Source organism: Malania oleifera, chromosome 6, assembly GCF_029873635.1.
Source record: "Malania oleifera isolate guangnan ecotype guangnan chromosome 6, ASM2987363v1, whole genome shotgun sequence".
In the NCBI taxonomy this organism is placed as follows: Eukaryota; Viridiplantae; Streptophyta; class Magnoliopsida; order Santalales; family Ximeniaceae; genus Malania; species Malania oleifera.
In genome coordinates, this window is record NC_080422.1 from 10339028 (window position 1) to 10351525 (window position 12498).

The following is a 12498-nucleotide window of genomic DNA, read 5'->3' on the forward strand; positions in this document are numbered from 1 at the left end:
CCACTTTTTTCTAATTTTTTTCCTCTACCATGCTCTGATTCTGTCAGCTCAAGAAGGCTTTATGTGGTTTAAAACAGTCTCCCAAAGCATGGTTTGTTCGTTTCAATGTTGCAGTACTTGACTTTGATCTTCGACGGTGTGTCATGAATCATTTCGTGTTTTATCGTCATACTGCATTGGGTAGGATCCTTCTTGTTGTTTATGTGGATGATATTGTTATTACGAGTGATGATGAGGTATTCAGAGTCTCAAACCTTTTCTACAGACTAAGTTTCACACCAAAGATTTGGGACCGCTGAAACATTTCTTCAGTATAGAAATATCTAGATCTCGTATCAGAACTATTATGTCACAGAGGAAGTATGTTCTTGATCTGTTGGATGAAATTGGCTTGTTGGTATCTAAACCAATGGAAGTTGATGATCTTGATATGCAAACCAAACAAAAATATTCCCACAAGATAATACTCCTATTCCAAGGTATAAGATACCTGAGGAAGTGATTCTATTAAGCCAATTAGGATAACCTAAGCCACACAGCCCCTTCCCCCTCCACCAAACATCTTTGAAAAAAAAAAACAAAGGCCTATCAAAGTTTGTACTGCCACATGGTCCAAAGATTTTAGCATCACACTATCCATTATGGTTTCAAACTATAAACATAACTAGTCACATAATGTATCATATCCCCATTATACTTCAATTTTTGCTTTTTACTTCTACAAGGAGGAAGGCATTCTTGCAATTTCTATTTCGGGAGAAATATTAATGAGACAAAGATTAATGAGCTGGCACTTTCGACTAGGCTGCTTGATTCTTTTCATAATCATCTGGGGAGCAACAAAAATGGTTTAAAGCTTAGATACTTATGGGTAAATCTCTTTTAAATCCTTTTTCTCTTATTTGATTCATGACCCTACTACGGATCAATTTTTTTAATCCATTGACTTGGAAAGCTAAAGCTACCTCGAAAATAAAAGCTTCCATTTGGTTAATACTGATGATTTGCTTCAGAAGAGAAGACCCAATAAAGCCTTGTCTCTGGATATTTGTGTCCTCTTCCTGAGAAGTGGAGAGACTTGTGCACATTTGTTTCTTCATTGTCCTTACACGTTGGCTACTTCGAATAAATTATTTGGTATTGTTAGAGGTTATATATGTCTTTTAGTATTATTATTATTGAGTGTGTTAGTATGTTAATTAGTGAGAGTTAGTAAGGGTATTATTGTTAGTAGAATGCATTTAAATTTGTATTATAAATAGAGGGAGAGACCTATCTTCAAGTTATATCATTCATTTTTAATCAAATCTTAACACGGTATCAGAGCATGATCCTATCTAAACCCTATTTCCCTCAGTTGTCTCTGAAAAACACCATTCCCACGGTTGTTCTCCCCTAATCCACCTCCATCCCATACTAAATCACAAAACCATCCATATACCGATAATTAGACACCCCTCCCCCCCCCCCCCCCAACACACTACTCGACAAAATGGGGTTGCAAAGCTAAAAAATAGACATATTCTTGAAATCACTCACACTTTATTTTATAAAATGCATGAACCTAAAGTGTTTTGGAGTGATGTTGTACTTACTGCTTGTTATCTGATCAATAGAATGTCATCCTCTATTCTTAGTGGTAAAATTCCCTACTCCATTCTCTTTCCCAGTGGGACTAAGGCTTGGTTTTTTTGTTGTTGTTTTATTCTCTTTCCTAATTCACCTTCATTTTCTCTTCCTCCTCGTATATTTAGGTGTGTGTCCTTTGTTCATCAACTAACTCCTGGGGTGAATAAGTTGGATCCTCATGCAATAAAATGTGTCTTTCTGGGTTACTCTTATACTCAAAAGGGATATTGTTGTTATAGTCTTGTATTGCATCACTTGTTTGTGTTTGCAGATGTTACCTTCTTTGAGTCTACACCTTACTACACCCAGTCACTACCCACTTCTGAACTTAATAAGTCTCTTCCTTTGCCTAATCTTCCAGATTCTACGTTGGTATCCTTGCCCAACCAACCATCTGAGTCTCCATGTAGTTCAAGTTCTTCTCATTGCCTCGATCATCCTAATTTGCAGGTGTATTCTTAATGGCGGCTCTAAGGAAGAGAGTCCCCTCTAGCTTCTACTACCACACCTTTGGTTTCCTTGTCTGATGATCATACTTCCCATAATGTTGATCCTCCTATTGCTGTTCGAAAGGTAAATGCACATGTACTCAACCCCCCATTGCAGACTATGTTTCTTACGACTCCTTATCACCCTCCTATTATTGTTTTGTCACTGCTTTGTCATCTACTACCCTTCCAAAATCTAAGCATTAGCCTATTCAAGGTGGAGGGATGCAACGGTTAAAGAGACGAATGCTTTACATGACAATGATACTTAGAAAGTTGAATCATCTCACAGTTACTTGGCTGGATATATATTTTGCAACAAGTGTTGTGAGTCAATTTCTATATTCTCCGAGGACAAGTCATTGGGAAGTAGTAATTCACATCTTGAGATATCTCAAAGGTGCACCTTCTTGTGCCGGGCACCCCAGTTGTGCCAAACACCAATACTACAACTATTGCTATTGAATATATAAGAAATTAAAGTAATGCATAAACTAATAATAAAATAGTAAAAAGAACAAGGCAAGAAATTTACGAGGTTCGGTATAGAATTACCTACGTCCTCGGGCGCCGATGATCAATCCACTGCTTCTTGACAAAGTACAACTTTGAGGTGTGTTTTACAAATGAAGAGTTGAGCTCTTTATATAGCTTCAACCTCAAGTCCAAAAAACACTTCTCTCTAATGTGGGACAAATAATATAAAAAATTCAAAACAACCTTTTATACTAATGTGGAACTATTCAACCAATGTGGGACAAAAAACAACAAATCTCCACCTTAACGATAAATTCAACAAAATTTTCAGTTACCAACATTTTCTGGAGTTCCACATCATCGGCGCCTTCCAAAAATATTCAGACTTGCAGGATATTGATCAGGTTCAAACAATGTTTGAACTTGATTGTTGTCACAATCTTCTAAAGAAGTATCTTGCCTCCATCAATAATATCCTGCATAAAATGAAACCGAACGTCGATGTGCTTCGTTCGTGCATGGTAGACTTGGTTCTTTGCCAAATGAATAGCACTCTGGCTATCACAGAACACAACAATGTGCTTCTGAACAACTCCCAAATTTTCAAGTAAACCCTGCAACCAAATAGCTTCCTTAACAGCCTCTGAAGCTGCCATGTACTCTACTTCTAATGTAGACAAGGCAATGGTAGACTATAAGGTAGACCTCCAACTCACTGGACCATTAGAAAATGTAAAAACATATCCAGTAGTTGATCGATATTTATCCAAATCACCTGCAAAATCAGAATCCACATATCCAACAACACATTAATCAATAGTATTATTTTTCTCAAATACTATACCAACATCAATCGTATTCATAATATATCTCAAAATCCATTTCACAGCTTGTCAATGACCTTTACCCGGATCATGCATATACCTACTCACCATACTAACAGCTTGTGAAATATCAGATCTAGTACAAACCATTGCATACATTAGACTACCAACAGCACTTGCATAAGGAACCTATGACATAAACTTACGTTCCTCATTTGATTTAGGAGATAAAGCCGCACTAAGTTTGAAATGAGGAGCAAGAGGAGTGCTTACTGGTTTTGACTGCTCATACATGCCAAAACTCTGTACTACCTTTTTCAAATACTATTTCTGAGACAAACTAACTCTTCCTCTCATTCTGTCTCTACAAATCTCCATGCCAAGTATCTTCTTTACTTCACCAAGATCTTTCATCTCAAACTCTTGATTTAACTGACTTTTCAACTTGTTGATTTCTTCCCTATTCTTTGAAGCTATCAACATATCATCAATATGCAAGACTAAATATATAAAAGATTCATTTTGTAGTCTGCGAAAATAAACACAATGATCATGTTTATTTATGATGTACTTCTAACCCATCATAAACTGATGAAATCGTTTGTACCACTGTCTTGGAGATTGTTTTAAACCATACAACGATTTACCCAATTTACATACCCAATTTTCTTTTCCAGCAACTTGAAATCCATCTGGCTGAGTAATATAGATTTTCTCTTCCAAATCACCATGTAAAAATGCAGTTTTTACATCAAGCTGAACTAGTTCAAGATCAAATTGTGCTACCAAAGCCAACAAAACTCGAATGGAAGAATGTTTAACAACTGGAGAAAATACCTCATTATAATCAATGCCTTCCTTCTGTGCGTAGCCCTTAGCTACCAATCTAGCTTTGAAGCGAATATTATTTGCATCTGGAAATCCTTCTTTTTTTACATAAACCCATTTGCAACCAATTGCTTTCTCACCCTTGGGCAGCTGGGCTAGCTCCCAAGTCTGATTCTAATGAAGAGACTGCATTTCTTCATCCATTGCTCTTTTCCACTTGTCTGATTCAGAGTTCCTTATTGCTTCTTTGAAAGTGTAAGGAACATTATCATCCACAACTGGAAGTGCATAGGCCACCATATCAGTATACCGAGCAGGTTTTCGAATTTCTTGTCTTGGCCTTTGAGAAACAATTGATTCTTATTGCTGTGAAGATTCTCGAATTGAAATCTCCTCTTCTTGTACACTATTCCCCACCGTAACTGGAAAGTTACCTTGTGGTCTCATTTCTCACTGAGTTTCCCAAAATTGTTTCAACCTCACCTGTTGTTGAGTACCACTAGTCTTCTCTTCAACTCGTGACTCCTTGCGTATTGTTTTCTTCATCATCGCAAGTTCATCAAAAGTCACATCTCGGCTTAAAATCTTTTTTTTCGTCTCTAGACACCAAAGACGATATCCTTTAACTCCTACACTTATCCCCAAGAATATTGCTTTCTTGGCTCTTGAATCCAACTTAGATTCTTTAACATGATAATAAGTCATAGTACCAAATACATGTAAAGAATCATAATCACTAGCAGGCTTTCAAGACCATACCTCATAAGGTGTTTTTCCTCCTATTCCAGATGATGGTAGACGATTGATGAGATGACATACATATCTAACAGCATCAGCCTAAAACATTTTGTCTAACCCAGCATTAGACAACATACATCGAACTTTCTCCAGCAAAGTCCGATTCATGCGCTCTGCCACCCCATTCTGCTATGGTGTGTTTCGAACTATGAAGTGTCAAGCAATACCTTCATCCTAACATACCTTTATAAACAGGTCACTCGTGTATTCATCACCATTATTTGATTTGAGCCGTTTAATCTTTCTGTCAGTTTGAGTTTCAACTAATTTTTTCCACTTAAGGAAAATATCAGACACTTCATTTTTATGCTTCATAGAATACACCCAAACTCTTCTAGAAAAATCATCAACAAAAGTGACAAAATAATGCATACCACCCAATGAAGCCGTTTTTGTGAGCCCCCATACATCTGTATGGATGTAGTCTAAAATACCTTTAGTTTCATGGATTGTTGTGCCAAATTTCACTCTAGTTTGTTTTCCCAGAATGCAATGCTCACAAAATTCAAATTCGCACACCTTTACACCCTTTAACAAACCTCGCTTAGCTAATTGTTGTAAAGATTTTTCTCCTGCATGTGCTAATCACATATGTCATAACCTTGTTGTATCTGAACCTGCATCTTTCTCAAAAACAACAGCTGCTGAGCTAATAATTGTACTACCTTGTAAGTAATACAAGTTATTTTTCCTTATTCCTTTCATCACCACTAGCGCACCTGATTTAATCTTTAGGGTTCCATCTTTCAAAGTGATAGTGAACCCTTTAGACTTTAAGGCACCCAATGAAATCAGATTCTTCTTGAGGCTTGGAACATACCTAACAGTCAAGGTCTTAATAGTTCCATCTTGACATTTCAACTGTATTGATCATTTTCCTTAAAAACAACCCCACCATCTAATTTTTCAAAATTAGAAAATCATTCCACATTGTGACACATGTGATAGGAACAACCAAAATCTAAAATCCACTCACCAAAATAATGTGACAAAGATGTTCCAACAAGAGAAAAATCTGACACACTTCCATCATCATTGGCTATATTGGCATTAGAATGTGCTTTGCCCTTATTTTTCTACTGTAATTTAGGGCAATCTTTCTTCCAATGCCCTCTCTCACGACAAAAGGCGCATTCATCTTAAGCAGGTCTCCCACGAGATTTACTCCTCCCATGAGATTTACTCTTCCTTCCAGGCATACGACTCTGAAAACGTCCCCTTCTTGTTAATGCTTCTGCTGTTTCCTTATGGACCCTTTGATCCTTCTTTCTGCATTCAGTACTAATCAATGCAGTACAAACAGCATCATAAGTAACTTTATCTTTCCCATACAATAAAGTGGTGGTCAAATGTTCATACTCATCAGGGAGAGAATTCAGCAACAATATGGCTTTATCCTCATCTTTCACCTTTTCATCCAAATTTAACAAATCGGCCAAAATTTTATCGAAAGCATTTATGTGGTCATTAATCGAAATACCTGGTTGATACTGGAAGCGAAACAATTTCTTTTTCAAATAGAGTCGATTTTCCAGACTCTTGGTCATAAATGTATCTTCCAATGTCTTCTACAATTTCTTTGCAGATGTCTCCCTCATAACACAATATTTCTGATTTTTGGCGAGACACAGACGAATCGTATCACATGCCTGACGATTGCTCTTTTCCTAATCTCTGTCACCCATATCTACTGGTTTATTATCCAAAGCAATATCTAGTTCTTGCTGATACAAGATGTCCATCATCTCACATTGCCACATACCAAAATTATTGGTACCATCAAATTTCTCCACCTCAAACCGAGCATTAGCTATCGTCTTCGATGATGATGTCGAAGCCGAAGGGGTTGGAGTTTGTGTGGAGAGAGATTCTTCTACTACTGCACTAGTTTCTGTCATCTTCTATATATTCAATAGCAACCAACAAAGCAAAAGGCCTAGGATGAATAGTACGTACCAACTATGTCTACTCTGTTTTATCCTATGAAATTCCACTTTGACCAGGCCGACCTCCAGGGAGCGACTGAGCCGCAATGGTCTCTAAGCACTCGCTTAGACAAGGTCTTTCTTAGGCATCAAACGTGGAATCAAGGATCCTAACAGAAGAACACCTCCGTATCAACACTATTCAACCTAACTCTGATACCAATTGTTGTGTCGGGCACCCCACTTGTGCCAAACACCAATACTACAATTATTGCTATTGAATATATAAGAAATTAAAGCAATGCAGAAACTAATAATAAAACAGTAAAAAGAACAAGACAAGAAATTTACGAGGTTCGGTATAGAATTACCTACGTCCTCGGGCGCCGATGATCAATCAACTGCTTCTTGACAAAGTACAATTTTGAGGTGTGTTTTACAAATGAAGAGTTGAGCTCTTTATATAGCTTCAACCTCAAGTCCAAAAAACACTTCTCTCCAATGTGGGACAAATAATATAAAAAATTTAAAACAACCTTTTATACTAATGTGGAACTATTCTACCAATGTGGGACAAAAAACAACACACCTAGGAGAGGTTTTTTAAATTGTGATTAGGGCCACACTTATATCCATGGATATATAGATGCAAATTGGGCTGGATCACCTTTCGATCGGAGAACTACCACTGGGTACTGTATCTTGGTTGGTGGTAATTTGATTTATTGGAAAAGTAAGAAACAAGTTGTGGTGGCAAGGTCAAGTACTGAATCAGAATATAGAGCTATGACTCACACTACCTCTAAACTTGTATAGTTGAAGAACATGTTGGAAGAAATGGGTTTTCCGCATTCTCAACCTATGAAGTTGATGTGGGAAAATCAAGCTACTCTTCATATTGCCTCCAACCCAATTTTCATGAGCAGACGAAACACATTGAAGTTAATTGCCACTTTGTTCGGGAGAAACTCGCGCAGAAGCTCATTACAACCGCTTATGTGAAGTTGAACATGCTTGCTGATTTGTTTACCAAAGCATTGGGGGGTGCTCGTGTTAGATTCATTTGTAACAAGCTAGGAGCTTATGACATTTATGCTCCAGCTTGGGGGGGAGTGTTAAAGGTTATATTTTTCTTTTAGTATTATTATTATTTAGTGTGTTAGTATGTTAATTGGTGAAAGTTAGTAAGGGTATTATTGTCATTAGAATGTATTTAAATTTGTATTATAAATAGAGGGAGAGACCTATCTTCAAGTTAGGTCATTCATTTTTTAAACAAATCTTAATAGGTATATTTGGTGAAAGTTGGGTTTGTTCATACGCATTGAAGACATTTTGCTCCATCACGTTTACAAGCTTTGGTCAAGGAAAAAATAGGAAAGCTTTATGGCGATGCTTCCTTATGGCTATAATTTGGTGTGTTTGGATGGAAAGGAACGCTAGAACTTTTAAAAAAGTAGCTGTCTACTAACTTGCTTTGGAGTAGAGTGACTTACATATCATCCTTTTGCGTGTTAGCAAATGGTTTTTTCGCCACATCTCTTTGGAAGACATGCCAGCAGGACTGGTTGGCTCTTTTGCATCCAATTTGGTTTTGGGGCCTAGAATGGCAAATCTGTAATTATTTATTTTTTATGCAAAGGGAGGATTAATTCTCCTTGTTTTCCTTTTTGTTTTTTTCTTCTTGTACATTCTGCCTCTCTAATAAAATTCCTTTGTTTACCACAAAAAAAAAAAAAAAACTTAACTAGTCAGATAAGTTAATTGTAAATGGTGAAACTCAAAACCTCCAATGTTCCAATGGTTACCACATAAACTTCAAAAAAATAAACAAAATAAATAAAACAAATAATAAGTAAATAAACAAAAAAAAAAATGCGAATTATCATATTTTTCCTATTCAAAACCCAGGAAAAAAAATACACTTCTGGCTAACCAAACTACAGAAAATAAAATAAAATGACTAATAATGAGTAAGAGAGAAAAAGTAAGAGATTTATGCAATATGATGATATGATCAACATCCGCAGGAGGCGCCAGGACTATTACTCAACTCAAGGAATACAGAGATACAATTATGCATATATAAGCCAGTTAAGATAAGGTTATCTGAACCTCATCTCTCAACCTAGAGATAATATATCATCAAATACTTTGTATAACCCATATCATTTCTTATCTCTAACATTCTCGTTAAGATGTGCAAAGATTGTTGAGAAATTATCATCTTGCTGTTAAGAAATTCTCAGCTTTTTATTTTTCTTTTTTTTAGTGACAAATACAATGAAGAATGAAAGAAACTAGCTCAATATTGAGCAAATAAATCTCATGTAAAATGTACAAGGATAGCACAGTCAAAATGGCACAAGAAGGGCAGTGACAAAGATGCTATTACTGCTATATTTTATGAGACTATTCTAGCTATAATGGATGGATCTGTCCCAACAAACAAAGCATCCTTGTGGCTGCAGATACTAAAACATGAGATAGAAAGGTGATGTTGACCTTTTTTTCCTCACAGTTGGAAGAGCCTGCTCTCTAATTTGTTTGATGAACAAATGAACAATCTAAGAGTGACAAAGAGCTCCTCTTACGGCATCATTCTAAAGGCTACCAAATGACTAAATTTTTATTTTCTTCAAAGGTGCCCACAAACATAATTAAAAGGATCCACATCGATGAATGAGGAGGAAGAAAACCTGTGTGGATATAGGAGAGGAAATGGCACAATGATCAAATATTGCAAGTGATAAGAAAGCTAAGAAAATAATATCGTGAGACTAGTGTTCCAATACCATAATAAAAATAAAATAAATTAAAAGATGAGTAATGGCTAATGAGAGCACGAGGAGAGGAAGAAATTTGGGTAGTTTAATCATATGAACCATATGGCCTATATACAAAGGCAAAAATTGCCATTCTCAACTCAAAGAATACACATGCACATTGTGTATATACATAGGCATATAGTTGAAAAGGAATGCAGCTACAGCAAGAAAAATATAAAGAAACTATTACACTTATCAGTGCTAAAGCACAGAAGGACTACTATCCTTAAATCCAAATTCACACCCATGAAGATAATACCTCAATGCAAGCAAGCACCACACAGACGACCTCCAATAATACTCAGGGAACTCAATTTGTGTACACTCACAAGAATAGCCAACTGAAAGAGGAAGACAATTAGGAGAGAACCAGAATTGAAGAGCAGAGACTATTGTTGGTGTGTCAAGTGAACAAAGTAGACAAATATTTAGAGAAACCCACAAAATCGCAACCAAAAATTAATTGAATAAAAATTAAAGACCAATTAAAATTGGTGGATGCTGCTACAGCCTACAGATATCAAATTTAAAATATAACATTATACTTGACCCGACCAGAATAAAACTCTACAACAGAGAGGAATGCCAACAGTTATAGCAGATCATTGAATTTATCGAAGAAAAATAAAACAAATTACAAAATTGAGGTCAAGAAACATGTGCTCAAGCCAAGCGGGGCAGGGTGACACATCTATGACATACCACACCCTAGCCCACAACTCATTCGTGATCCTGATGCTGCTCCTTTTACCTTGTACTCTTTGATTTGGAAAGCTAAAGTTCCCTAAAAAATTAAAGCTTTTATCCCAACTGCAATCTTTGATAAAATCAATACCAATGACTTGCTTCAGAAGAGAATACCTAAAAAGGGATGTTTGTGTCCTTTGTTTAAGGAGTGGGGAGATTTCTTCTTTGCCCTTTCACTTTGGTTATTTGGAATAAGTTATTTGGCATTTTTGGTGAAAATTGTGTTTGCCCCACCATTTTGAAGGCTTTTTGTACTTTTATATTTTGGGGGGATTGGCAAGGGAAAGGATAGGAAAGCTTTGTGGTAGTTAAATTGTTATGGCAATTTTTCGGAGTGTTTGGTTGGAGAGGAATGCCAGAATTTTCAAAGGCATGGCTACTCCGGTCTTAAATTTCCATGAAATTGTTGAAATTTTCATCAAAATATCTGGTTTCCATCACCCTCGAAATCGAAAAGGCAGTTGATTTCCATCTTGTATAATTTCCAGCGAAAATCTCAACGAATCATCCAAAATTTATCGATATCTCGAAATTTTAGCAAAACTTGTTGAAATATTAACCATGCAATGAAATTTCCTCAAAATTCAAATGAGAGATTTTAGAGTGAAGTGAAATTTCTCTGTTAATTTATTTTATTTATTTTTATCAAAACAAAAGATTATTACAAGAGCTTTTAAAATTTTATAAAAAAATAAACTTACAACAACATTTTATTTAACCATTCAAGTCTAAATTATCATTATTTGTATAATAGATAATATTTAAATGATTTATGAATTTCATTTGTATTAACCAAATATGTTTAATGCACATTATCTTACAAATACTTTTGATACACATACAATATTACAACTTTTCCACCTCATACACAACATAGATGTATTTAACTGGTAATATATTGGTCCTAAAACTTACATTATTATATCAGTGAACCTTTTTTAAAGTTTCACAATGAATTTCATGCTTTACTCCTAATTTTTGTTATTTTTTCAAATCAATCAAAATTGACATCGAAATCAAAATTTTCGTCGAAATTTCTGTACTTTTGGAGCTTCAAAATTTAAGTTGAAATTGAAATTTAAGACCTTGCTCCTAACAACTTGCTTCGAAGTGGTTTATCTTGCATCACTATGGGTGTTGGCCAATGGTTTCTTTCGTCATCTCTGGAAGGCTTATAGCAAGATTGGTTAGTTTTGTGTTTTCTGTGCTCTTGTAGCAATTTTTCCTTATGTAATGAGGACTTCTTGTTCTCCTAGTTTTATTTTCCTTTCTTGTTGGGTCTTCTTTTGTCTTCTAACACATTTCTTTGCTTATCAAAAATATTACCCTAAATATCAATATTCTTTTTAAAGCTATCCAATGATCATGCCCATGATTATATACTCAACCTACACATGGGCATATGCTACTAGACATGCCTAATTCATCAAATACATTAAAGAACCTAAATTCATGTGCAGACAATAATTAAGCAACATGATTTTTGCTTCATGTAAACTAGCAATAAGAAGTTTTAACTTAAGTACAATCAATGTGAACAATTTTTTCAAGAGTTTTTCCAGTGTGATTGAAACAAAATAACTCCATTTGCTTCATGAGAAATTCTTATACCAAGTACCACACCTGCCTATCCTAGGTTTTTCATCTCAAAATTGGAAGCTAAGAATAATTTAATAGAATTAATAAGTATTAACCCATAGCAAACATTAACATGTCATCCAAACAAAGAGAAATAATTATATCACACATTCACCATCAAATTTACTATAGGCACATTTATCTGACTCTTATGTCCAGTTTTAACAACAATATTATCAAAATTTATATGCAATTGTAAAGGTGCTTGTTTAAGCCCATACAAAGTCCTACTAATCTACAAATTTATGCCCACACCATCTATTTTTAGTATGCAGTTTTCACACCCATTTTTTATATGTACAACTTATGCATAGAA

General features: G+C 35.4%; 1 protein-coding gene across 4 annotated transcripts in view; it reads right to left on the reverse strand.

Annotated features, from left to right (window-relative positions):
* LOC131157425 (protein SGT1 homolog B-like) overlaps nucleotides 1-10702 on the reverse strand; it is a 34666-nt gene extending 23964 nt beyond the window's left edge. Inside the window, exon 1 of one of the 4 annotated variants that reach the window (XM_058111564.1) lies at nucleotides 10500-10699. In XM_058111564.1, coding sequence (XP_057967547.1) covers nucleotides 10500-10521 — 22 coding nt within the window. In that variant the 5' untranslated portion in view covers nucleotides 10522-10699. Of the gene's footprint in view, nucleotides 1-10056; nucleotides 10130-10499 lie in introns of those variants that run through there. The other 3 variants (XM_058111563.1, XM_058111565.1, XM_058111566.1) reach the window with 3 other exon arrangements.
* Between the last annotated feature and the right edge of the window lie 1796 nt (nucleotides 10703-12498).